General features: G+C 39.9%; 1 protein-coding gene across 1 annotated transcript in view; it reads left to right on the forward strand.

Moving 5' to 3' along the window:
• The first annotated feature begins 3,636 nt into the window (after window positions 1–3,636).
• The window catches only part of DYTN (dystrotelin), a 50,693-nt gene continuing 30,188 nt past the window's right edge, over window positions 3,637–24,141 (forward strand). The window contains exons 1-7 of the mRNA XM_060151336.1: window positions 3,637–3,655; window positions 12,436–12,510; window positions 15,270–15,471; window positions 17,304–17,389; window positions 17,900–18,000; window positions 22,322–22,393; window positions 22,673–22,836. Coding sequence (XP_060007319.1) covers window positions 3,637–3,655; window positions 12,436–12,510; window positions 15,270–15,471; window positions 17,304–17,389; window positions 17,900–18,000; window positions 22,322–22,393; window positions 22,673–22,836 — 719 coding nt within the window. The remainder of the gene's footprint in view (window positions 3,656–12,435; window positions 12,511–15,269; window positions 15,472–17,303; window positions 17,390–17,899; window positions 18,001–22,321; window positions 22,394–22,672; window positions 22,837–24,141) is intronic.

Consider the following 24,141-nt stretch of genomic DNA (forward strand, 5'->3'; position numbering starts at 1 on the left):
CTAGACATTTTAGGGTATGATGTGTCAAGGCTCTTCTTTCTCTCTTGGAAGCTAGAGTCTTCAGATGCATGTGTAAAGAGCTATCAGATATTGAAGAGAAAACGGCTGCCTCACAAAACAGTACCCATGCACGATAAGGCACAGTCACCCAGTTTCTGGTTGGTGTGGAGTCTGTCTAAACCAGAGCAAGGTGCGATGGTATAGGGAGATTGAACCCTCTTCTCACCTGCTTCCTCAGGGTAGAGCTACTCCGTTTCAGAAGGTAAAGACAGTGTCAATTACAAAATTTTGATTTGCAGAAATTACTGCCATACTAGTAAAAAATGTCCCCTTGTCAGTTACCTATAATATTGTAAAATTGTAATAACTTGCTTTGATTTATAACCCAAAACATACTACGAAAAAGAAAAGAAATCTTAATGAGATTAAGTCTATCTGAGTTTGAACCAGGAGGTGCAACAGTAATTAAAATTTTCCAGTTAAGAGAAGTAAGTGAAACCAAAACTGTCCTCGATCTTTCATCTCAGCTGTCCAAAATCAGCCAGGCTGAGAGCTCAGGACTATCAATTGCCCATTTGCTTAAATTACTTTCCAACAACCCCTAGTTCATTCTCATGTACTTAAACACTTGTCTACTTAATTATATCATTTTGCCTGGAACTTCAGACACCTTTTTTTTTTTTGATGCGAAGTTTTTGACCCATGTATAATCAATGCCAGAGATATGCTCAAATCTCAACATGACAGCATTCAGGAAAACATTCCAACCTCCTCTATTGCCAATACCCCAGATATTATGTTATGTCTTGATGCAGATATAATGAAATACAAAACTTCTAAATATGTTCTCAACTTTGAGTCTGAGGCACTCAAACAGATACAGATTTCCTATGAGAAGGACTTTCTCTCTTCCTACATTGTCTTATCTCCTCCCAGAATATCAACAAAATTCATATAGAGAAAAACAAATGATACATTTTCCTCCCTCCACTTGATCCCATTTTTGCCCCATTACTAATCAACTTTCATTTTTAAAAATGTCCCAAGTTTCTGTTTTTAAGAAACCAGTAGTGTGATACTAACACTTTTCAAAAAGAAAGGGATAAATTGGTTGTCGTTGGAGATCATACTGATTTCTCTCATGGCACATTCTGGAGCGGATTAGTGACCACTTATCATAATTGTTTTAGGAGCATCAATTGGGAGCATGGACCCAGATATTCTGGCTCTCCGGGTACTGCTCAGGGAGTAATATACCTATGCTTTGGGTTCCAGCCCTTTTGAATGACCTGTCTCCAGCCACCTGAAGGCATTGATGGTAAAGTTCTAATACATTTGGTTGATATGACTTTATTTTTTAAAAATAAAAACCTGGAAAAAAATAAAATAAAATAAAAGCCTGGGACTTCCCTGGTGATGCAGTGGTTAAGAATCTGCCTGCCAATGCAGGGGACACAAGTTCGAGCCCTGGTCCGGGAAGGTCCCACATGCGAGCAACTAAGCCTGTGCGCCACAACTACTGAGCCTGCGCTCTAGAGCCGGTGAGCCACAACTACTGAAGCCCGCGTGCCTAGAGCCCATGCTCTGCAACAAGAGAAGCCACTGCAATGAAAAGCCCGCGCACCGCAATGAAGAGTAGCCCCTGCTCGCCGCAACTAGAGAAAGCCCGCACGCAGCAACGAAGACCCAACACAGCCAAAAATAAATAAATTTTACAATAAAAGATGGTAACTAGAAAAAAAATAAAAGTTTGTTAGGATAACAACAGGTTTATTTTTAATTTGAACTTTAAAAAATACATTTTCAGATTATACTTAGAACTTAAGAGGAAATGTGCATTCATAACAAATTATTATCCTTTTGAAGACTTGTATTATATTTGGTGCCTTTAAAAAATCTGTAATCGTACCTCTGTATTTCTAAAAGAATTAACAATCAAATGAATTAGATTCCATCCCTAGGTACTCTTATCTGGGATGGTTAGTAAGGTAGCTGTTCCCTGGGATGTGGAGTTCTTCATACTGTTTCTTAATCTCTATGGTAACCCTTGTTCTCAACAGCACCCAGAAGTTTTACTTGTCTCTCCCACACACGAAATCAATACTGAAATAGCCCTTTGAAACAGAGATGTAGGAGTAGTCTTAAATTATGCAGCATCTCTATTACTAATGAATGTACTTCTGTGAGCCCTTAAAAACAGTGCAGCTGCGATATCAGTTTTATGTGTAGTTGCTGGACAGTCAGAACAAGACATCCACTCTCTATAGGAATGCCACATCTGGAAATCTGTTAGTATTCAACTTTTCCTTCTTCCAAAACTGCTGAGTAACCTCTACAGAATGTTTGACTAAACTGCTTCCCCAAGGAAACTAAGAAAGGTAAGTACCTGGAGTGGAGGCAGGTAGATTGTATCTCCAGGTGCACTGTTGACAGGATGGGAGACTGGACCCTTCTGCACCTACCTGGGGACTTCAGGAAGGGCTCGGGGAAGTGTTTCTACACCAGGAAGAATTCTAACCTGATTGCCCTTGCTACAGCTTTTCAAAACAAATCTTACTTGAATATATTTGGAACCTTCCTGGTTTGGGGCAAGTCTGGTATTTTCACTATTGCTATCATATTTTTAAAGAACTAATGTAATCAATTTTGTTTTAGTTTCTCTCTTTGTAAGATGTTGCTTATGTGCCCAACAATTTGTGCCTTAATTAATATACTCATTAGAAGATGAGGAAAAGTCCTACCTAAACTTAATTACCATGTAATTTTTAAAAGCAGTTTTCAACTATCCATATTAAGAAATGTCATTCTTAGAAATGTGTTAAGGTTTTATTATAGCATAACCCATTCTTTTTGTTGAAAGCAAACTGAATTGTATACACACACAGACACACAGAAATACACAGATATATGTGATAAGGTGTTCAAATGGATAGTATTTTTCAGATACTTAGTATGCAGAATGATTCACTGTAGTGCTATTAGAAATTCAAGCACTGAGAGCTTCAAATTTTGTCCTTCAAAATTCAAGTAAGGGCTTCCCTGGTGGCGCAGTGGTTGAGAGTCCGCCTGCCGATGCAGGGGACGCGGGTTCATGCCCCGGTCCGGGAGGATCCCGCATGCCACGGAGCGGCTGGGCCCGTGGGCCATGGCCGCTGAGCCTGCGTGTCCGGAGCCTGTGCTCTGCGACGCGAGAGGCCACAGCGGTGAGAGGTCCGCGTACCACAAAAAAAAAAAAAAAAAAATTCAAGTAAATTTCCATTTTCTTGAAATGAGAGTTCAGTCCACTCTTAAAATTATAATGCCTCAAAAGTTCTAAGTATTCACCGTATTAGTTTCAGGAGTTTGTTTCCAGCTTCCCTAGAGAAGTGACCAGTATAAGAAGGTTCTCCCTGCTTTCCTTATTTTATACCCTCCCAGGAGTTTTTAGTCTCTCTGAACACCTTGTAGTCATCGTCCCACGGGTGAAATGACTTTGCTTAGTTGCCTTTTTGCTCCCCACCCAGCAGTTAGGATCACTGGCCTAAAATATCTCTGATACAACTGGCAATTCCACTGCAAAATCTCCTGCTTAAAATATTGGTTCATTTCCAGTTACAAGGACCTTCTTGCCATCTGTTATTCCAAGAAATTCCTAAAATGGACCCAGATAAACAAGGTAAGTATTACTGTTAAGTTTTTGAGCACAGTTTGCAAACAAAAAACTCAGGCACAGACGTTGTATTTTCAGACTTCCGAGTTGCAGAGGAGTGACATTTGGCAAATGGCTGAAAAAGAAACTAATGGATGATTGAAAAGACTTTCTCCATTTTCTAAACAGAAATTCATAACATATTGACGAATATTTGGTCTGTTGTCCCCAAAGCACCAAAAAATAATTTAACAAAAGACTTGATCTCAATATAATTGCACTTTAAATTGCTATTCAAAGACACAAAAAGTGGCTTACCTTATTTACATATATCTTCATAGTTTACTATTAAAATGACATCACTGTAGATATTTTAATGTCAGGGGTAAGTTCACTGTACTATTTGAGGCCAAAGTTGAGAGAAAAGTCTCACAGCTGTTATTATATGACTATTTGATAAATGGATAGAGGGAAACTAATTTCCTTTTCTTCCAGCATCTCTGAATGCTAGGGTAGGCCCAGGACTGGCTTGTGATATTTTTATTGTTGGACCTAGTGGCAGCCTTATTCCCCTAGCTGAGATCTAGATTGTTAACTTGGCGTGTTTTTTATAAAATTCTGTACTATCTCAAGTTATTTATCTAAAACAACATTCGGAATGATTCCAATTATCTTTGGGTTTCCCAGTATTGGGCCTTCATATTAGTAAGCTTAACACAAAGCAGTAGATAATCCATTCAAAGCCCCCTTTTTTCCCTAAGGAGTGTTTCTTAAATGTAGTGTGTGTGCATCAGAATCATTTAGAGGGTTTGTTAAAATGCTGGGCTCCACCTCCAGGGTTTGTGACTCAGTAGGACCAGGGTGGGGACCAAGGACATGAATTTCTAACAAGTTCCCAGGCCATGCTGATGCTGCCCACTTAGGACGACTGGCCTAAAATATCTCTTTCTGGATCATCGAACTAGATGATGGGCTGTTGAAAGAAATTTTATTACGTTCTTAGTATCTGTAGAAAATGACACATATTGATTTGGCTAAGTAAAAATATGAATCGTTTAAAGCAAAACAAGGTTCCCAGTTAAATTGCTTCCATGAACAAGACCATATGTAGCTTTGAAGCTTATATTATTTTTTTTTGAACATCTCAAATTACTTTGTTTATAGCTTTGGGTCTGATACATCCAGCAGTTGCTTCCTTTCTTGAGTCTTCTCTTACCAGCAGGAGAAAACAAAAAAGCCTTCAGGAAGCAGGGCTGCTGGTGAATCACCTGGGATACCCATTCGTTTTCCCCAAGTACTGTATCACAGCTTGCCATGTTATGCTGCATAACTTCATCAGATGACACTGCAAAACATAACTTGACAGGAGTGTGATGGGCCAGATGGTAGAGCAGCCACAGAATCACTCTTCCACCAACAGCAGCATCTGGGAACCTGCAGACTCCCTAGCTTGCTGATTCCGTGTTCATTTGGTGCATCTGAGCGGAACCAGGGCACACAAATTGGCCAGTTTCCAGAAGGAAAAACAATGCCGGGCATTACATTTTTGTAAATCATTTCCACACTACTGTGGCTACTCTCCACGTGTTCTCCTTCTCCAGACTTAGGGCAGAGGTATGACTTTTCCCCTACTCTAACATTGGACTCTTATCTGGAAACTAAGCATTTTTAAAACATAAGGAAATAGCAAACAACAAAAGAGAGTAAATTGTAGGTCCCTGATATGGTTATACCTGTTCAAAAAAGAACAACAAAATATAGAGGGTTTTTAAAAAAGCTTTCTTGTTTAATGACACTTTCAGGCACAGCCCACATTCCCCTCAGGTAGGTGTCTTTGACTCATGATCATATATTGATCATTGAATCAAGGTATATTTAGGGAGAGGCCAGGGCTATGCTCTAAGGTCTCAAGGGCGGGTCTGACTTGGTTCCGCGCCGTAACGCCCTGAGTGGCTTAGTGCACAGCGCACTGACACTCAATGTCCGTATGTGGAACAGCCACGACTTCACGCCACAACACTCAAGGGCAAGAAACAGCCTTTTCCAAACCAAAAGCTAGTCACTGTCACTTGGTATGAAATTTAGACTAAGTTAAGTTTGGGAAGCAGCCGTCCTGAGACAGACAGAAACCATTTCAGGTTTTTCCTGAACATCCGGTCTGAAGTGTTCAGAATATCTGGTCTGAAGTACCATCGTGGCTGCCACTTACTCTGCTCTTTGCCTTTGGCTTTGGGGTCCACTTGAAGACAGGGGACTCCTTGTCAAGACTGGACACAGAAATCCTTGCCAAGCCTAGTATCTGGTCTCCCTAGTTACACAACGCAGCCATTCCCTCCACCCGGGGAACTGCTAGTAAGGGAAGCCCCGGAATCAGCCCTCAAACTTGAAGCCCAGTTAGGCATCTCCCACTTTCCTGTCCAGGTATCAGCGTCTCTCCCACTCTAGGGAAAAGAGAGTCATAGCTAGAACAACACTAAAATCAAGATTGGTTTTCAAAGGCAACTGAGAATCCAGAATGTCTGTATGTATATGAGTCAGGGAGGAGGGGCCGGGACAGAGGATGAAGTTGAGGTTCAGGCAGTGAGGGATCCAGGTGGTATTTGCCACAGCAGAGCCCCTCTCAGAGGGAACCTGCTCTTCTGGCCATCCAGCATCTGGTCACGTTTCTTCTGCTGAACCAGTTCACCTGCTTTGGAAGAACAACTTTCCCCTGATTTTAGTCCGTGAAATTCTAGTAGTGTGGATCCCAACTCTCCCATTTCCATGGATGGCATTGATTCTTTGATGGGCCTTTCATACTAAAGCCTGAGTGGGTTGAATTCAGGGTGGCCCCTGAAACACTGACCCCTTAAAAGGTGGTAAGTCTCCCAAAGGAGTAAAAAGAGCTTAGACCTTGGAACATACACAGAAATGGACATGGAAACATTGCCTTTTCATTCTTTAAATTCTCCCACTGCTGCAAGAACAAGTAAGAAATTAATATCACCATAAATTATCCTGCCACATATGTTTGAATCAATGAAATCCCCCCATCAATCCCTTGTTTTGTTTTGTTCAGGGCCTGCTTAGCAAAGGCTAAAGAGCCTGCTGTGTTTCTAGTCACAAGCACTTCTCCAGCACACAAACCATTTACTCCCAGTTGCCTGAGTTTTATGGTAATCAGCTGACAATAAATTTGAAAATAGCTTTATTTTCCTCAAGGCATCTTCCCTTCAGCATAATAAATACAAGTAAGTCCTGGGCTCAAAGCTTGTTTGCGTGTGAAACCTTGCTTCCAAGTGAGCATTATGGGTATAAAGTCTATTTAATTGAAATTTGTTATCACAAGAAATATTAGAGATGCAACGTTGCTTGGCAGTTCTTTCCAAAGTGTGTGACTGGTTTCCTCTCTCACTGCCTGCTGTAACAATACCATATCTTTACGATTCCTCAAGTTTTCTGCTCTACCATCTCTTCCTAATTCTGAGTGAACTTGTCCCCAACTTCATAAAGAAAACAGAAACCCTCAGACATGCCTTCTTCCCCACAACCACCATCATATCCTTTTATTCTTCCTCTCAGGGAATGAGGGGATGTCCTCTCAGGGGCTTCTTGCCAAAGCTAATTCCTTCACCTGTACATCTTCCCCCATCCATTGCCTCTACCTCAGAGATTGTATCAGTTAGCTACATTTCAGTTACTTGTAAGAGAGAACTTAGCTCAAAGAGGCTTTATTACCTTATATAATTAATTACCTTAGGGAGGACTAGCTTGCTCTGAGCCCAGACAATGTCAGTAGGACACGGTTTCTCTCCATCTCCAAGTTCATCTCTACTCTCCTTCGTGTGTTGGTTTCATGCTCAAGCTACACATCCCAACAGGAGAGTAACTGCTGCTCCCAGCTATGATTCCAATTTCAAGTCCAACAGGAAAAAATAAGTCTTCTTCCCTGATAACTTGAACAAAGAGTCCTTGATCCAAATTTCATTGGTATATCCTTTGCCTGACTTTGGTTATGAGTCCACATCTGGGGAGGGCAATGATGCTCTCATTGATCGTGTAGGCCTGGGCCACATGTCCTCCATGGAAAGAGGCGAATTCGAATGAACCCAGCTAGAATTTCACGGACTAAGTTCAGGGGAAGGTGGTTCACCAGAAGAAATGTGAATGGATGTTGGGTGGCTATGGGAACATGTTGTCCTCTGAGACAGACTTTGCTATATCAAGTACCTCCTGGAACCCTACTTCCTGGACCCTCAACCTCATCCTCTCTTCTGACCCCTCCTCCATGACCCATACATACATTTTAGAATCTCTCCTGCCTTTGAAAGTTAGTTTTGATTTTGTGTGCTTTTCTAGCGATGGCCCTCTTTTCTTCCCTTCAGATTAAGGATCTTGAAAGAGTTGTCTGCTTTTGTGTTTTTTTATTTACCTTACATTCATTGATCAATCCTGTGTAATTTGATTAGGGCCCCCATATCCCCATAAAAGTGCTCTTATGAAGGCTTTAATAGTCAAGTTAATCAAAAACAGAGACTAATTTTTAGCACATAGTTGATCTCCTTGTGGCTTCCACATACTGAATTATTGGCTTGTCTCTACTTTCTGAAATTCACCTTCCTTGGCCTTTGTACCATTGCTGTCTCCTGGTTTCTTTGGCTTTCCCTTCTTCTTCTTCTTCTTCTTAGGTTTCTCTTTCTCCTCTGGTACTTAAATGATTATGTTTCTCAGGCGTACTGTTACTTAGCCTAATTTTCTCTTCACTTAAAGCACTCTTCTTAGGCAACCTAGTAGATGGACATGGTTTTGCCCACAGTCAACACTAATGACTCCTAAATATCTATCCCATCCTAAATAGCAACCCTGACCCCCAGATACAGAATCAAAAAATGAGTCCTGTTCAACACCCTGAGCAGCTCCCCCTCCCAGCCAGTATTCTCTAAAACTGAGCTCTCAGTCTGGTAGCCACTAGCCACATGTGGCGATGGAGCACTTGAAATATGGCTAGTCCAAATTGAGATGTGCTGCAAGTGTAAAAAGGATACTGAATTTTGAAGACAATAAGAACAGAAAATGTTTTATTAATAATTTTTATGTTGGTTACATATTAAATAATCTGATAGATTAAATGAAATAAATCATTAAAATTAATTTCACCTGTTTCTTCTTACTTTTTAAAATGTAGCTGCTAGAAATTTAAGGTGACATATTTGAATCATACTGTATTTCTCCTATTGGACAGCAATACTCTAAAAATTTCTCATGGCTACTCCCTCCATGCTGGGAAATCTCTTTAAACTTCTCCTTTTCATCACCATGTGGAACTCTCTGGCTCTAGTCCAGCATTCCCAGTTTCTGACCTGTTGCCTTTCACCTGGACTCTGCTTGATCCACAAGCCTTCTCAGAAAGATACCTTGACCAATATGTCTGCCTATTCTCTCAGGTCACCTTAGCTCCAGGATTTGCAGTCCAAGGACCATGCCCTCCAACTCCCTGTACTCCAAGCCCAAGTTTCTGGGGACAAGTCCCAGTTCCAGAATCCTGGACTCCCAAGTGTCCGGGAGGTAGTTTCAACTGCCTATTGGACATCTCCATTCAGATGTCTTACAGAAACCTCAAACTCAGATGTTGAAAATGAATTCCCATTCCACCTCTGTGCACAAACTTTATCCTCCCCCATTATTTCCTACACTTGGTCTCCCTCCCACATCCAATCAGCCACCAATCCCTGTCAATTTCCCTAGAAAATTGTGCCTCATATCTCCCCCCAATTTTCTCTCCCCAGTACCATTCAGACCACTATCATGTTATAGAAAGTAAAAAATTAAACCCCTCCCATGATGTACTCCTGTACCCAGATAAACAGAAGTTTGATATATAACCTTTCCTACTGTGTTTATTGTGTTCTTTCTTGCTATTAGTTTTTATCATTTACAAAAATAGGACCATACTAAGTTATAGACACATTGCTGTGGATTTGGGCTTATAATCATGCTTTAAAACATCTTTCAACCTCAAGATTGACAAAAATTTCTTCTTTTAATTGTCTTAGAGTTTTAAGAATTCATGTTTAACTCTGTAATACATCCTGGTGTTATTTTGTTTATGATCTGAACTAAAGTACCTATATTATATTTTTCTAAACAGTTATTCATCCAATGGCCCCAACACTATTTATAAATAATCTATAATTTCCTCATTGATATAAACCACCGATATAAAGGGAAGTTGTTGACTCTCACTGAGTTAAAACATCATCTTTATCATATGCTAAAACCCTATGTATACATAGGTCAGTTTCTGATTTTGTCCTGTTCCATTACTCTACCTGTTCCTGAAATAAGCACACATTGCATTTATTCTTACAGATTAATTTTATATTATTTTGTCAAGTTCAAAATGGTAGTTGGAATATGAGTTGGAATTGCTTTAAATTTATAGGGGAGAATTCATATCCTTATGCTATTGAACATTCCTAATCCAGGAATATCCAGTAATGGAGGAAATAGATCTCTCCATTTATTCATATTATCTTTAATATAACTTTCAATAAAGCTTTATAAGGTCTTACACATTGTTTTGTTTACTTTAGGCATTTTTTAGATGTTAAAAATTACCTGTTCTAACTGATTATTCTTGGTATAAAGTGGTGGTACTCAAAGTATAGTTCCTGGACCAAAAGCATGAGCATCGCCTGGGATTAGAAATGAAATACCCAGGCCCCCCCACCCAGACTCTGGGGGTAAGCTCTGCAATCTGATGCAAGATAAAGCTTGAAAACCACTGATATAAAGGAAAGTTATTGATTCTCATACAATTGTCCTAAATCCAGCCAACTTGCAGATGATCCTCATGAAGTATCTGGATAGAGAGGTAATCAGAACATCTGTACATCTCTTCCTTCCTAAAATTTATAACTCTTACTTTTATTTGTTTTTGTAGATTAGAATTCCAAACCAGGGACAGCAAATAAGTTCCAATTCTATTATTATATGCCAGCTCCAATGGACTCATACTGACATCCTGGAGGGCTATCCTTCAAGGTCTATCAAGGAGATTCCGCCCTATCTGGCACAGTGTGGAGGGGACAGGGGTGGTCCTGATGCCCTGTATTTTATTTCTCTGCTTCAGACTAGAGTTGGATCACAGTGATGAAAAGGGGGATGGGGGTGATTTTTTCCTGACTTTAACAGGGATGTCTTTTGTCTATCTCACTTTTATACGAAATTTGCCTTTTATTTCTGACATTTTAAGGATGTTTCCTCTCTTCCTAGATCATGTACCAGTTTTTAAAAAATCAGAATGGCTGATGAATTTTACCAATGCATTTTGAGAATCCACTGGTTCAGTAACTTTTTTCCTTCTCTTAATATATCAATTAACTGTTGAACAAATTTTAAATTCCTGAAATAAATCTTTCCATATCATGGAACATAATTCTTTAATATGTTCTTGAAAATGTTGGCTAATATATTATGTTTTATCTCTGATTTCATCTTAAATAAGATTTGTTTATATTTATATATCTGATTTAGATGGTATTTAGATGAGACTTCAAACTTCAGATTTTTGGGTTGATGCTGAAACCGTCCCATATTGGACAATTTTCCTTGGCCAATTAGACCAATTTCCTTCAAAGTCTGAAATCAGAATTTAACTAGTTTCTCTCAGCAATAACAATATTTTCAATAAAACTTTATCAAATGTTGGTATTACAGTTATGTTAGCCTCCTAAACTAAACTGGGAAGTTTTCTGAGTTTTTCCAGTTTTTAGAAGAGTTGAGTAACAGGGATTCCCCTATCCCTTGAAAGTTTAAAGGAATTTGCCTGCAAAACTGTCTCTGCTTATGGTTGTTTATCTTTGATGACTGTTTTTCCTCGTCAAAAAGTCTTCTATAGTAATTAGTCTTTCAACTTTTTTTTTCATATGTTTTGATCATTTCTATTTTCTATTACATATACATTTTCTATTACATATACAAATGTACAGGGCATTTGTATATTACATATACATTTTCTATTCCCTAGATATGGCTCCAGAGCTTTCTCTTCTCTTCTCCTCTTCTCTTCTCCACACTGTGAAAGGGGTGAATACATACTCAGTGCCTAGTAAGTGCTCAGAAATGCTAGCCACTGATGTAGTGATGTTGGTGGTGGGTAAAAGAAGGTATATTAATAATTCTTTTCTGATTATAAAAATAACATGTGCTCTTTATAGAAAATTTAGGTAATATTGACAAGTAGGAAGAAAATAACTAAGAATTCGAGCACTCAAAGATATCCACTGTTAACAATCTGATGAATGACACTAGAAATTAAGCTCCACGGGGCAAGAATTTTTATCTGTTTTGTTAGTTGCTATATTTCAAGAGCCTGGAATCATGCCAGGGCCATATAGTAAGAGCTCAATAAAAATCTGCTGAATGAATGGATGGATAGTCATTTTCATAGATGCATAAGTATGTGTGTACATATGACTAGAATATATTAACAAACTGAATTTATATTCTACAGATAGTTTTTTGTCTTATTGTTTCATAGGCTATTTCATTTTTATATAAAAAGTGGACAGCTTCATGGAGGAGTCTCCTCACTGGGGGATTCCTTAGTCTGGTGGGCTCAGAGGAGGCTCTCTATGGTCACCTGCAGCCTAGGATAGCGTAGTCCATTATTATTTGTTCCCAGGTAGGAAAGAGAGCTCTAGAACTTGATTTCCTCACTTGCAAAATAAAGTAGGGCTACATGCTCTCTAGGATTTCCTTCTAGGATACGGGATTTATCTAATGACACAGTCCTTTATCTATGATATTTCATGTTTTCTTTACAGATGCTCTTAATAGTATTGAGAATTCCATTTATAGAACAGCCTTCAAATTACGATCAGTGCAAACCTTGTGCCAATGTAAGTACAGGTTCTCTTGAAATACTTGAAATAATCTGACCCTGATGTGTAATGTAAAATTCATAGAAAACCAAAAACTCCGCCCATGTGAGTGACTGTTGGATCTGGAAGGTTGGACCTGTGCATCTACCCTACTTGTAACAGAGAAGATGGAGTGTGGAAGATACACCTGTGTTCCACCCACATGTAGCTTCGCTGACTGACAATAGACAATAATTCATGGAAGAGGATTTTAATTCTTTAAAAAAATGTTCCTACTTGGTTTCTGCAAATTTTTTATTTGTTTATTTCCTTTTCAGGATACCAATATTGATGCAAAATAAAATCACAAAATAAGTTAGTTTAATATAACTTGTAGATTCAAATATAAACATTTCTAAATTCCTTCTACTACTTAAGACTTGCATTTTTAAGTTGTACCCCCATCTCTTTCTGAACCTGCAAAAGTAAGTTCAGATGAATAATCCTCAGGCCATAAAGTTTAAAAATCGCTTGAGAATTTCATGAGAACTACTCTTTTGCATTAAATTTTATCTGATTGAATGCCATGGTTTCTTTTCCTATACCGTTATCTAGGTAAAATACAGTAAAAATTTTTATCCTGTAAAAATTCTCCAAAATGAACTTGGGTCCTGGCTGTGAAAAATGACAGGCATTCAGCATATCTGAAGTTACTGATTTCTAATAAGTTCTCTATTGCATTTTTAAAAAATCACTTTGTGTAATTTATGACATTTATTACAGCAGACCTAAAAAAATTGTGTTTTATATATATATATAAATTGTATTTTATATATATATAAATTGTATTATACACACACACACACACATACACATACATATGTCATTTTTCCTAAAGGTTGAATTTTTTTTAATATTTTGCCTCTGCCTAATAAGTTAGATAGACCAGTGGTTTTCAAACTGTGTTTCACAGAGTGGACATGGGTGTGAAGTAGGGTAAGAAAGGGCCAGCGAGGTGGGAAAAGGAAGTAGAGGCAAGTCGAGAAAACCCAAAGGGCCAGCAAGGTGGGAAAAGGAAGAATAGGCAAGTAGAAAAACCCAAAAGGCTATCTCCTCTATCAGAACAACTCTGTTTTGCTCTATCTTCCATATTGCATTTCTGTGAAAGTATCCTTTGAAGAAGGGATTCTTGGCTTTAAAAAAAATTTTTTTTAAATCACTGATATAGACAAATTACTTATATTATTCCAGAAATCAGCAAAAGGCAGAAGATGCTCACTAAAAATGTACCCTCAATCATGTTATTTTCCTGGAGAATGTCTCCTATTAAAGAAAGTTAGTAGCCAATGCTCACATGAGCCTTCATCATTGTTCATATGAGCCTGGGTGTGTACAGTGTAATTCGAGGGTGTACCTTTCTGAATTTTTTATTACGCCTGCATCAGAAACAGTGAATATAAATAATATGCATGGGAAATAGTAACAGTACACGAAATCAGAAGTTGAAAAGTTCTACCTATAACAGATAACCAAACAAAAATTGGAAAACAAAAGTCCCTAACACCGAGATAAACATATCGTGAGCTCCAGGCAGCAGGATCTGGAAAGCCGGAGAGCGTTCCTGCACAAATCTGGTGGTGAGATTAATGGACACCACTATTATCTGTTTTGCTGTAATACAGAAGTCTCGGCAGAAGACGCAGCATCCTGTGTACAGCACGCCAGGCCGAGGTGATAGGTTTTGTGATTGAATAACGATAAAAGAGTTTGCAGTCTCTACCACATGCAGCCACGTTTTTTTCACAGTCACATCCCAAAACATACCCCTCACTTTCTTAGACTCTCCCTTTAAAAGCCGTATCAGAGAACAAATAAAAAATTTTTATTATACGTGCTAGATTTGTGGATGTGAGGTTGATTTACAAAGTAGACAGAAGTGCAGGGTTTTATCACTTCACAGTCTGAAGCATTTTAAATGCCAGCAGCTCTTGGTGCCACTGACATCCCCATCTCAGATGGCACAAGTGGGTGTTTATTCATTTTGTCTGTCATCCTCCATCTGCAAGAAACCATAGGGTTTCTTCTATCTCATTCTTCCTTATATTTATTGCCTTGTAACATTTTTAGGAGAAGGTGATAAAAAATATGTAAGAAATAAACCATTATTTTTTGTAAGCAACTTTGGTTTTATTAAGTGCCTTTCTGGATAATAATACTGATGAGACCAAGATCAAAACAATAAACATTACTAAAGCAAGGGTGAGACCTAAGGAGTCTAATTCAGCAACTGCTCTTTTATAAAGATCACTGAGTTTTTTAAGTGATTCATTTGCATTTTTATACACAATATTCCTTCTCGAGCTAGGCTGTAGACAAGAAAAAATGATATTTGAACATGAAAGATGAATTTTCTCAATCCACTTAATAAACAGTATAAAAATGTTTTTCCCAACTTTTCACCAGTGTCCTAACTTCCTCGGAAAGCTATTTTCAAGTTTCTCACTTCTTTCCCTTTTAATTTCCTTTTATAAAGCCACATCCTAGAGGTTATACTGGGAATAATGTTCTAACTATGCTTTACAAACAGATGCACTTTTCCAAAATCAAATCAACTGTTAGAATAGGAGCACTTGAATTATATACAAGAGAGATGTATCCAAATAGTGACCATATGTAATTCCCTTAAAAAAAACAGCTGCCGTAAAAAACAGTCTTCATTAAAGACTAGATGATGTTTACTTTTTTGAAGCCTTTTGTTCAGATCAGAGGTGATGCAGTGTTTCCTTTGCTTCCTGCAGTGGACTTGATTGACAGTTCTCTGATTCAGCATGTCCTACTACGTCAGAGTCTCTGGGAGGCAAGAGAAAGTGCTGTCTCTGTGCAGCAGCTTTTTCAGGCTCTGCAGGAGCTGTTTCAGAGAGTCAGGGTGGAAAAACCAGGACAGGTGCACCCCAGAGCTCCGGAACTCACTCTGAGCCTTCTCACAACAATGTATGACAGGTGAGGCTGAGGGGACCATGCTGTGACCTCACAGGGGGTGTTTAGTTGCCTCTGGTCATTGACCAGTTGGGGTTGTCTAATATTTATTCAAGGTTTGATATCTAAGAAGGCTTCTTTGTTTGTTTGTTTTCCTCAAATGTATTATTCAGGAGGGGAACAAAGAAGTACATGCTTATCGACCTCACTAATATGAATGATTCATGGACAGCAAAAAGGGGGAAAATCCACATTTTCATACAAACTCATTTCCACTCTAGAGAAGCACACACACCTTTTGCTAGGGCAGTTATGCATCTATGTATATATATAAATTACACTTTTCTCTTGAGTCCCCGGTAGTATATGTCTTTGCTTATTCCTTTATAACCAGTTGTCAGTTTCTGTTTGTGAATAACGTGTGCATAAATGGCTAACCTATTGTCTTAGTCTGGGCTGCTATACCAAACTACTGGAGACTGGGTGACTTAAACATTTATTTCTCACAGTTCTGGAGGCTGGGAAGTCTAAGGTCAGGGCACCGGCAGACAGGTGGGTCTGGTGAGAACCCACTTCCTGGTACATAGAGGGCCATCTTTTGGCTGTGTCCTCACATGGTGAAAGGGGCGAGGGAGCTCTCTGGGGTCTCTTTTGTAGTAATAGCAATCCAATTCATAAGAGTTCCACCCTTGTGACCTAATCATCTTCCCAAGCCCCATCGCTAAATACCATCACATTGGGGGTTAGGATTTCAACATATGACTTGGAGAGGCACACATAAAACAGCTTACACCCTGTCAAAGGCTTGATTATGCATGCTCTAAGTCAGTGGTGTTGGGGGTGTGTGTTTGTGTGTGTGTTTACCACTTTTTTGCCCCACTTCAGTTGTGTTTATCTTACGTGGTCTTGACCCAGTAGCCTTCATCCTGTAGAATGGCGTTTTAAAAGCTCACAGTAAATATAAAACATTTGGAAAGTGCAGAAAAGAGTGAAGAAAAAGAAATACCACCCCAAAGCCTGCCTCCCAAAGGCAAGCACAGTTTAACCACTAGGCAAATTCCTTACTAGTTTATTATTTATTTATTTTTGTTGTTGTACAAATAGTATATAAGCATGTTCTCAAGTTATTTTTTCATGATTTCAGTCTCCTTAAGCATTATGATTTTGGCTGCCCTTTCTTGTATCAATGCCTGCCTCTAACAATCCTCTGGCATTTGATACATTGTATTTTGTAGGTTTGGAAACTGCACAACCAAGGGGCACAGGGTGATGAGGCTCTAAGTGAGGGCCTGAGAACGGGTGGATTTTTTTAATATAAATGTTTGCTCTTTCTGCCTGCCTTTTGGTCCTTGTCTCTGTTGTTTGGTTTCCCAGCTTGTGAGCCCTAAAGGAAGTGAGACTGCCTGGTCCAGGAGGACCCAGGAAGACCCAGGAAGATGCCTGTGTCTCCAGTGCCTAGGACAGGGCTTAGTACAGAGAAAGCACCCAATAAACATTTGTTGAACACATGAATGAATGAATAAATGAAGGATGAAATATTTTCATTCAATTCTTAGCTCTGTCAAATTCTAGATATAGGAAAACTGACCATGAGAAGAGTGAACTTGTAACACAGTGTCAGAAATGTCCATTCAGGGACTTCCCTGGCGGTCCAATGGTTAAGACCCTGAGCTACTGCTGCAGGGGGCGCAGGTTCCATCCCTTGTTGGGGAGCTAAGATCCCACATGCTGCACAGTGCAGCCAAAAACAAAAAAGAAAGAAAGAAATGTCCATTCACAGTCATGGTTTTTATAAATCACTTCACCAAGAATAACCCTGCCTTCCCCATTCGTATCTCTGTTTTGTTGCCATGCAGCTCGGGAACGGGTTTTCTCAAGCTTGGACCTGCAGCCGCCGCCCTGATTGCCCTCTCAGGGGATAGTCCTCTTACAAAATACAGAGGTAACATATGTAGGAGTTTTGAATGTCTGAAGTGCAGTAACCACCAAATCTCTCCAACACGTTATCTGCTTCACTCACTCCTGTATCCCCGCCACACTGCTCTGGTTCGACAAGTACTCAGCAACACTTAGAATTTTTCAAGATGTTGATCTATGCTTTCTAACTATTCATAATTTGGTTATCCTTGATATTTATTTGTATAGGGATTATTCAGACACCAGTAGTTATTATTCCCTTAAAGACAGACTCTGCTCACATCGCCATTTACCAAACTTGTGGTCTTTGTCATTGATGTGCTAGATTATCAAAAAGTTGAAATGTGAATGTGTCTTCATTAATTATCAAATTATTTAGTTTGGGAAGCCTTCAAAACAGCAAGCAAATAACCAAGAATTATAACTTTCGCCTTTATAGCCACAAATAAACTGTTTAGAATTCAAAGCACATATTCTTCGAAGATATATAGCAAGTATTCAGTTTAAAGATTTCTTTCCCCCCTTATGTGTCTAGCTCTTTTTCAGCTCTATGCAGAAAATAACAGGGGAGGTTATAATTCTGGGGGACGCATGACTCGAAGGATTTTGAGAAACCTACTAACAGATCTACAACAGGTAAATCTCTAATACTTAAGAATTCTAAATTTGTTCCAGTTATATTAGTCACATTTATTATTAAAGGATCTGATTTTTACAGTGTCAGTTCTACCTTAACATAGCTCTCCATGCAACCTCTCTCCTCTTTACCTGGTATTATCTGAATATAGGCTGATCTATTGCAATTGCTCCCTAACTGGTTTGCCCAACTAACTCAATCCTCTCCTCTCTGCAACTCTTCCTCCACACAGCAGCCAGTGACTCTTCCAAAATGTAAATGTAAATGCCTAAAATTCTTCGTTGGCCATATTCTGTCATAGAATAAAACCTGAACTCAGCATCACAGGCAAAGCTTTCATGATTTGACTCAATCCTTCTCTTTTCAGAAAGAGGTAAATCATGATACTTATACAAATATAAAATGAACATGTATTCAAAATTTTATTTAATTTGTTAATTAGAAGAGGGCTCCAGTAAGTTACAACTAGTTGAAAGAAATAACCAAAGAAGAGACAAGCTGATAGGTTAAGAATGTTACAATGAATTTGCAGGTGGACCCAAGACTGACTTTGGGCTGAAGGGGAGGGTTGTCCCTCAACCAGGACAGAATTTATTTGCATGTCTATAGATCAGAATTATTTGCATTGTGATCAGTTGTCTACAAGTTAACATTAATGTCTACAAAATTATAAAATAGCTTAGTCAAAGACAGTGATGCATATCTCTATAGGTTCAGATAATCCCCATTGAAACAATATCAAGTGGTTTCTTTTGCGTATTCCACAGTGTTTAAGTTTTCCTTCCATCATTGTCACTCTTGCGTATCAAAATTGTTACTGTACCTGACATGCACCAAGTTCTCCATGCCTGACTTGTGCAGGTGCAATCTGTCTGCAACACCACTGCCTCTCCTTTCACTTGACAAATACTGTTTGTCTTTCAAGATCACTCAAATATCAGTCACCTCCTCGCTGAAAGCTCCTTTAACTCTTGTACATAATTTTGTTATAACACTTGTCAAATGTTGTTGCAATTATGTCCTAGGTATATGCTTTTCCCACTAGGCTGCTTCTCAAGGGCAAGAATTTTATCTCATTTATCTTTATGGCTTGAAACGTTCTTGATACTAAAGCCTTCAACGGTGCTTAATGGGAACATAGATGAAATGCAACCCCGAATACTCAAATAGTTGCTTTCCATCATTTCCTATTCTTTAAGAATGTACAAATGTAGTGTTGTTTTTATCCATACTAGGCAAGGGAATTTAACCCCCTTAAAGTAAATATGTTTCTTAAATATTAAAATGATGTAAAATCATGTAACCAAGCAAGATCTTCTGCAAATGGGTTAAGCAGGCTCTGGATTATCTTGTGTACAGTGGTCACTGTCCTTCTGTACCTTTTACCCCTATTTCAAGGATGTGTCTATTCTTCTTCAAGCCCCTGTAAAATCCCCAAACTAGGTTTTCCTCACCGTGAAGCCATAGTAATTTTCTGTCATTTTTCCCCCGGGTCTGGACTGTAGGGGAGAAAAAAATTTCTTTTTCCTTGACCCATCTTAAGTTCTGTGACTGGGGCCCTATAAATTGGACTGGCAAAAGACAGAACTAACAAGAGAAAAACAAACCAAAGTTTAAATGTGTATGGTGCGTACACATGGGAACACCCAGTGATGAGTAACTCAAAGAGGTGGATGGAACTCAGGCTTGTAAATTATTTTACACTAAACAAAGGGAAGGGGGCTCTGGGCTTCTGGGTGGGGGGAGGCAAGTTATGAGAAAGTGACCGGGAAATAGATGGTGAACAAGGGTTGTTTAGTAAGGTTTGTTATGCAGATTTAAGTCTGTGAGTTTTCCATTAATAAGTGTTGTTAAGAGTCCTCCTCTTCCTGATAGGGAGAGGGAGACACTATTGGTAAAAAGAAATTTCCTTTATAAATGTATATTTCCTTTACAAAAGGAAAACCTGTGCCCTGTTTTTATAGCTTTTTCTGCATCTACTGGTTCTCAATGGCCTTTAGTTCAAAACAATACGTATGCCAAGGGCTCGTATTTGGGGGTGACCTATTCTGGTACCCTTCAGAACCGAGGATTCTGAACTGAGGATAATTATGATACAGGTGGGAGTGGGTAAGGAAAGAGATTATCAGACAGGGCATATGATTTAGAAAAACCTCTCCAAAATTACCTTTGCTTTGATTTGGCCTTGGTAATAATAGTTTATGTTCATATTGATTGTAATAATTCGTATTTAATGTATCCTGTAAATTCCAAAGAATATATAAGATGTTCATATTTTTTAAGTGGAGCAATGATTTTTTTTTGAATTCCTAAGGTTCAAACATCACATGTAGTTACTTAAGAGCCGCTCTGGTGGTTGCAGCAGCACATGGGCCCTGTTTTCTGCTGACTCCAGGCATGTTAAGGAGCTACTTCCCCATCAATCCCAACATCTTAGAACTCAAGCTGCGGGGAGCCAGGGAGACTGGGAACATCTGTCCATGCATTTGTGCAACCAGGCTTGTTACACTAAGGTGTTGAGGTGGATGTAATGAAAGAAGATGGACGGAGGGGCATTTTCCTCCTCCTGAAATCCTGTACTGCTTCCTCACTACTACAGCCGGCCCCAGGCTCGCTCCCCATCCAAGAGGCCCTAAAAATCTGCCCTTGTTGCAGGCTCAACGGAGGTCAATGAGCTGCCGCATGGCAGCTCCTGCAGCTCTGTCTCCCCCTCAATGCATTAGCAGGCTTCTGAGAAAGCTGTTAGGAAGGTGGAGATTTGCACGGCAAATTATCATCCCATTTGCTACCATTAAGAACACTGAGATGGGTTCCCACAGAAAACTCCAGGCCCTACCGTGTAATCCCAACCCCTCGCGCAAGAATCGTCATTATCATTTCAAGTGGTGTTCTGCCTGTGCTGGCATGCTATCCAGCCACACTGCATCCTTCCGTAGAACACCTGCAAGAAATGAGTCAAATGGGCAATTCATCCACAAAATCTTTGTGCACACACTTAAAAGCCAAAAGTGTAGGTTAGAACCCACTACAGAAGTGAATTTTCTTTTGACTGGTGTCAGAATCACAGAGCCGGCAAGTGGGTCCTATCTGATCCACATTCCTTATTTTACAAACGAGGCTAAACCCCTTTCTCAGGGCTCAAGGACGCCGTCCAAATAAGTGCTCCAGTTAGCTCATCAGCACTCTCAGGCCAAAGTATGGTTAGTGAGTTATTTTTTCAGACAAAAGCCAAATAACGCATAGTACTTATTCAGCTGGTGATGGGGTTATTATCAATTTAAAGTACAAGCCATCTTGTCAGGATTACGCAAATGTTTGTTGACTTCTGTCTGGCTAATTGTCAGCAAAGTGGCTCTAAGTGCCACTTTCCTGATTAGAAGAATGTTTATTCGAGTTGATGGACTCAGCAGGGGGGTCTTTGAAATTACTTCTGAGCTTGGGAGCAACGCCTGCTGACAGACTGTGCTGTAGAAGACATCAGATGTGAAACTGGGACCCACAACCAAATGGGCATAAATGGAGGTGACAGGTACATGTATCTGTGCATATAGATAATGTCAGGGCCAAGTCCCTGGCCATCTCGGCAGTCACAAGGGGTTCTCAGTCCCTTCATTAAACTCCTTAATGGGACTGATTGAAAGATGAAAGATGGAAACCATCTTTGAGGTAGTATAAATCAAGCCATTGGAATACACATCAGGACTGGGTGTGACAAAGCTTTGGGAGAACCCCTCAACAGAGTAAGGAGTCTTAGAGTGAGATCTCAATTCTGCAGCTAACTTGCATTTGTTTGTTTGTTTTCTTGCTTGTTTGTTGTACCTTGGACAAAATTCCAGGTCTCAATTACTCCTTGCTTTAAACAAAGATAATGACTGCCCTACCTCAGAAATTGGGATTTGTGAAAAGGAGACGACGTGAAAGTGTTTGAAAAGGTTTCCTTAAAACTGCCCTGAGCTTTGATACAGTATCGTCGTTACTTGTAATTCATAGGTGCACAAGGGCAAAGAAAGATTAAATATTTGACTGGGGTCAAAAGAAGAGAAACAATGCAAGCCCTCCCTGTATTTCCCGCACTGCCAGACTTTCTTCTCACTCCTCCTCCCAGCTCCACTTCTTCCCACTTGTTCATTCATTATCTCTATTCATACACCGCACAAAACCCACACATGTCCTGTTTGCCTAGACTGAGACAGCTCATCCAGCCTCGGACACCAGATACTTGTGACGCCATGGCCGTAAGCGCCACCGCTCAGGCATGACTGGTGGCCACCTATTTCTCCATTTCTTGATCGCTGACGTGGGGTTTCTTGCCTCTTGTAGATCCCGACTGTCATGGGGGAAAGTCGAGCTCTGTGCTCTGTGGAGAGCGCTACACGCAGCTGTTTCCAAGGGGTGAGTGCCATTCACATGTCCCTTGGACCTGGGGGGCAGACACCACTGCTGAGGGGCAGACACCACTGCTGACCCATTTAAATCACAGACCTACTACTCTACACCGCCTCCTAGACAACCTAATTTAGAGGTAGACTTGCCCCGACTTTGCATGTGATAAACTTCTTAAGCAGAGCCTACAGAAACAGAGCCAGAAGAGAAGATGAAAATACATTTTCATCTCTACAAGAGACCAAAGTTCTGCCTAGAAACACATCTGAGTGTGCCATGGTTTTTCAGGTGTTGAGCTCAGCAATTAAAGAAGAGAAATTCCTATCTTGGTTGCAATCTGAACCTCCCATCCTCCTGTGGCTCCCGACCTGCTACCGACTGTCAGCCACTGAAATGGTCACTCACCCTGTTCGATGTCGAATCTGCAGGAACTTCCCCATCACAGGACTGAGGTAGAGTCATTCATCACTATTACATGGACCGTCACTCTCCAAATGGGTCTGGAGTTGGAGCTGCATCTCTCCAGATTGTTTTTTGTGGTCCTTCTCGCACATCTAGAACTCAGTTGATTTTGGGGGGTCAATAATTTCCTGTATGAGTGATCCTGCTTATAATACATTTTATTTTACCTTCTATAATTAATGGAATATTAAGTTCTATTGACACATACTCTGACCGCTAGATGTTTTTGTTCCTTAAGGGGAAATTTTTTGTCTTTTGTTACCAAAAAATGCTGTTAAATACTTTGGAACCATCCATAATAATAACAATAGTTTACATTCTTTGCTTTTTTTAAAAGTTTTATTGAAGTATAGTTGATTTACAATGTGTTAATTTCTGCTGTGCAGCAAAGTGGCTCAGTTAAACGTATATATATTCTTTTTCATGTTCTTTTCCGTTACGGTTTATCACAGGATATTGACTATAGTTCTTTGTGCTATATAGTAGGACCTTGTTACATTTGTTAAATGTTGAACAAGTGTTAGGTTGTGTAGTTCACATGGATCATTTCATGTAAAGCCTGTTACAACTCTGTATAAATGTGGTATTATTATGCCTAATTTGCAGAGACACTAAATAACTTAAACTTAAGCTCACATGGTTAGCAAGTGGCAGAGGCTACCGACCGAATCCAGGGTGCCTGCTTTGCAACCGTGATGCTCTGCTGCCGCCTTGTGCAGACAACGGAGAACATTCCTTGAACCCAAAGGAATGATGAGGCTTTGTGGGAGCAGCTCACGCCAGAGCTTCTCTGGCCTCGAGGAAAAGGCAGATTTGAAAGCTAGGTTTGGACATTGGAGATTCAGACCTTTCCACAGCTTTGAGGATGACAGTCAAAATCCCATATTAGGGAAAGGGTGTTGTAGTTCTCTTGTCAATACACCGATAAAGGGCTTCCCTGGTGGCGCAGTGGTTGAGAGTCCACCTGCCAATGCAGGGGACACGGGTTCGTGCCCCGGTCCAGGAAGATCCCACATGCCGCGGAGCGGCTGGGCCCGTGAGCCATGGCCGCCGAGCCTGCGCGTCCAGAGCCTGTGCTCCACAACAGGAGAGGCCACAACAGTGAGAGGCCCACGTACCGCAAAAAAAACCCAAAAAAACAAAAACAAAAATGCCGCTGTGTGACTTTTCCTTTCTCCTAGAAATCTGAGGCAACGTACAGTTTTCATATATGCAGACAGCTGCGTGATCTGGGCATGGCCTTTAACCTTTCTAGACCTTGGTTTCTTTGTAAGCAAGAGGAGAGGTGGGTCAAA

Source organism: Lagenorhynchus albirostris, chromosome 6, assembly GCF_949774975.1.
Source record: "Lagenorhynchus albirostris chromosome 6, mLagAlb1.1, whole genome shotgun sequence".
NCBI classification, from domain to species: domain Eukaryota; kingdom Metazoa; phylum Chordata; class Mammalia; order Artiodactyla; family Delphinidae; genus Lagenorhynchus; species Lagenorhynchus albirostris.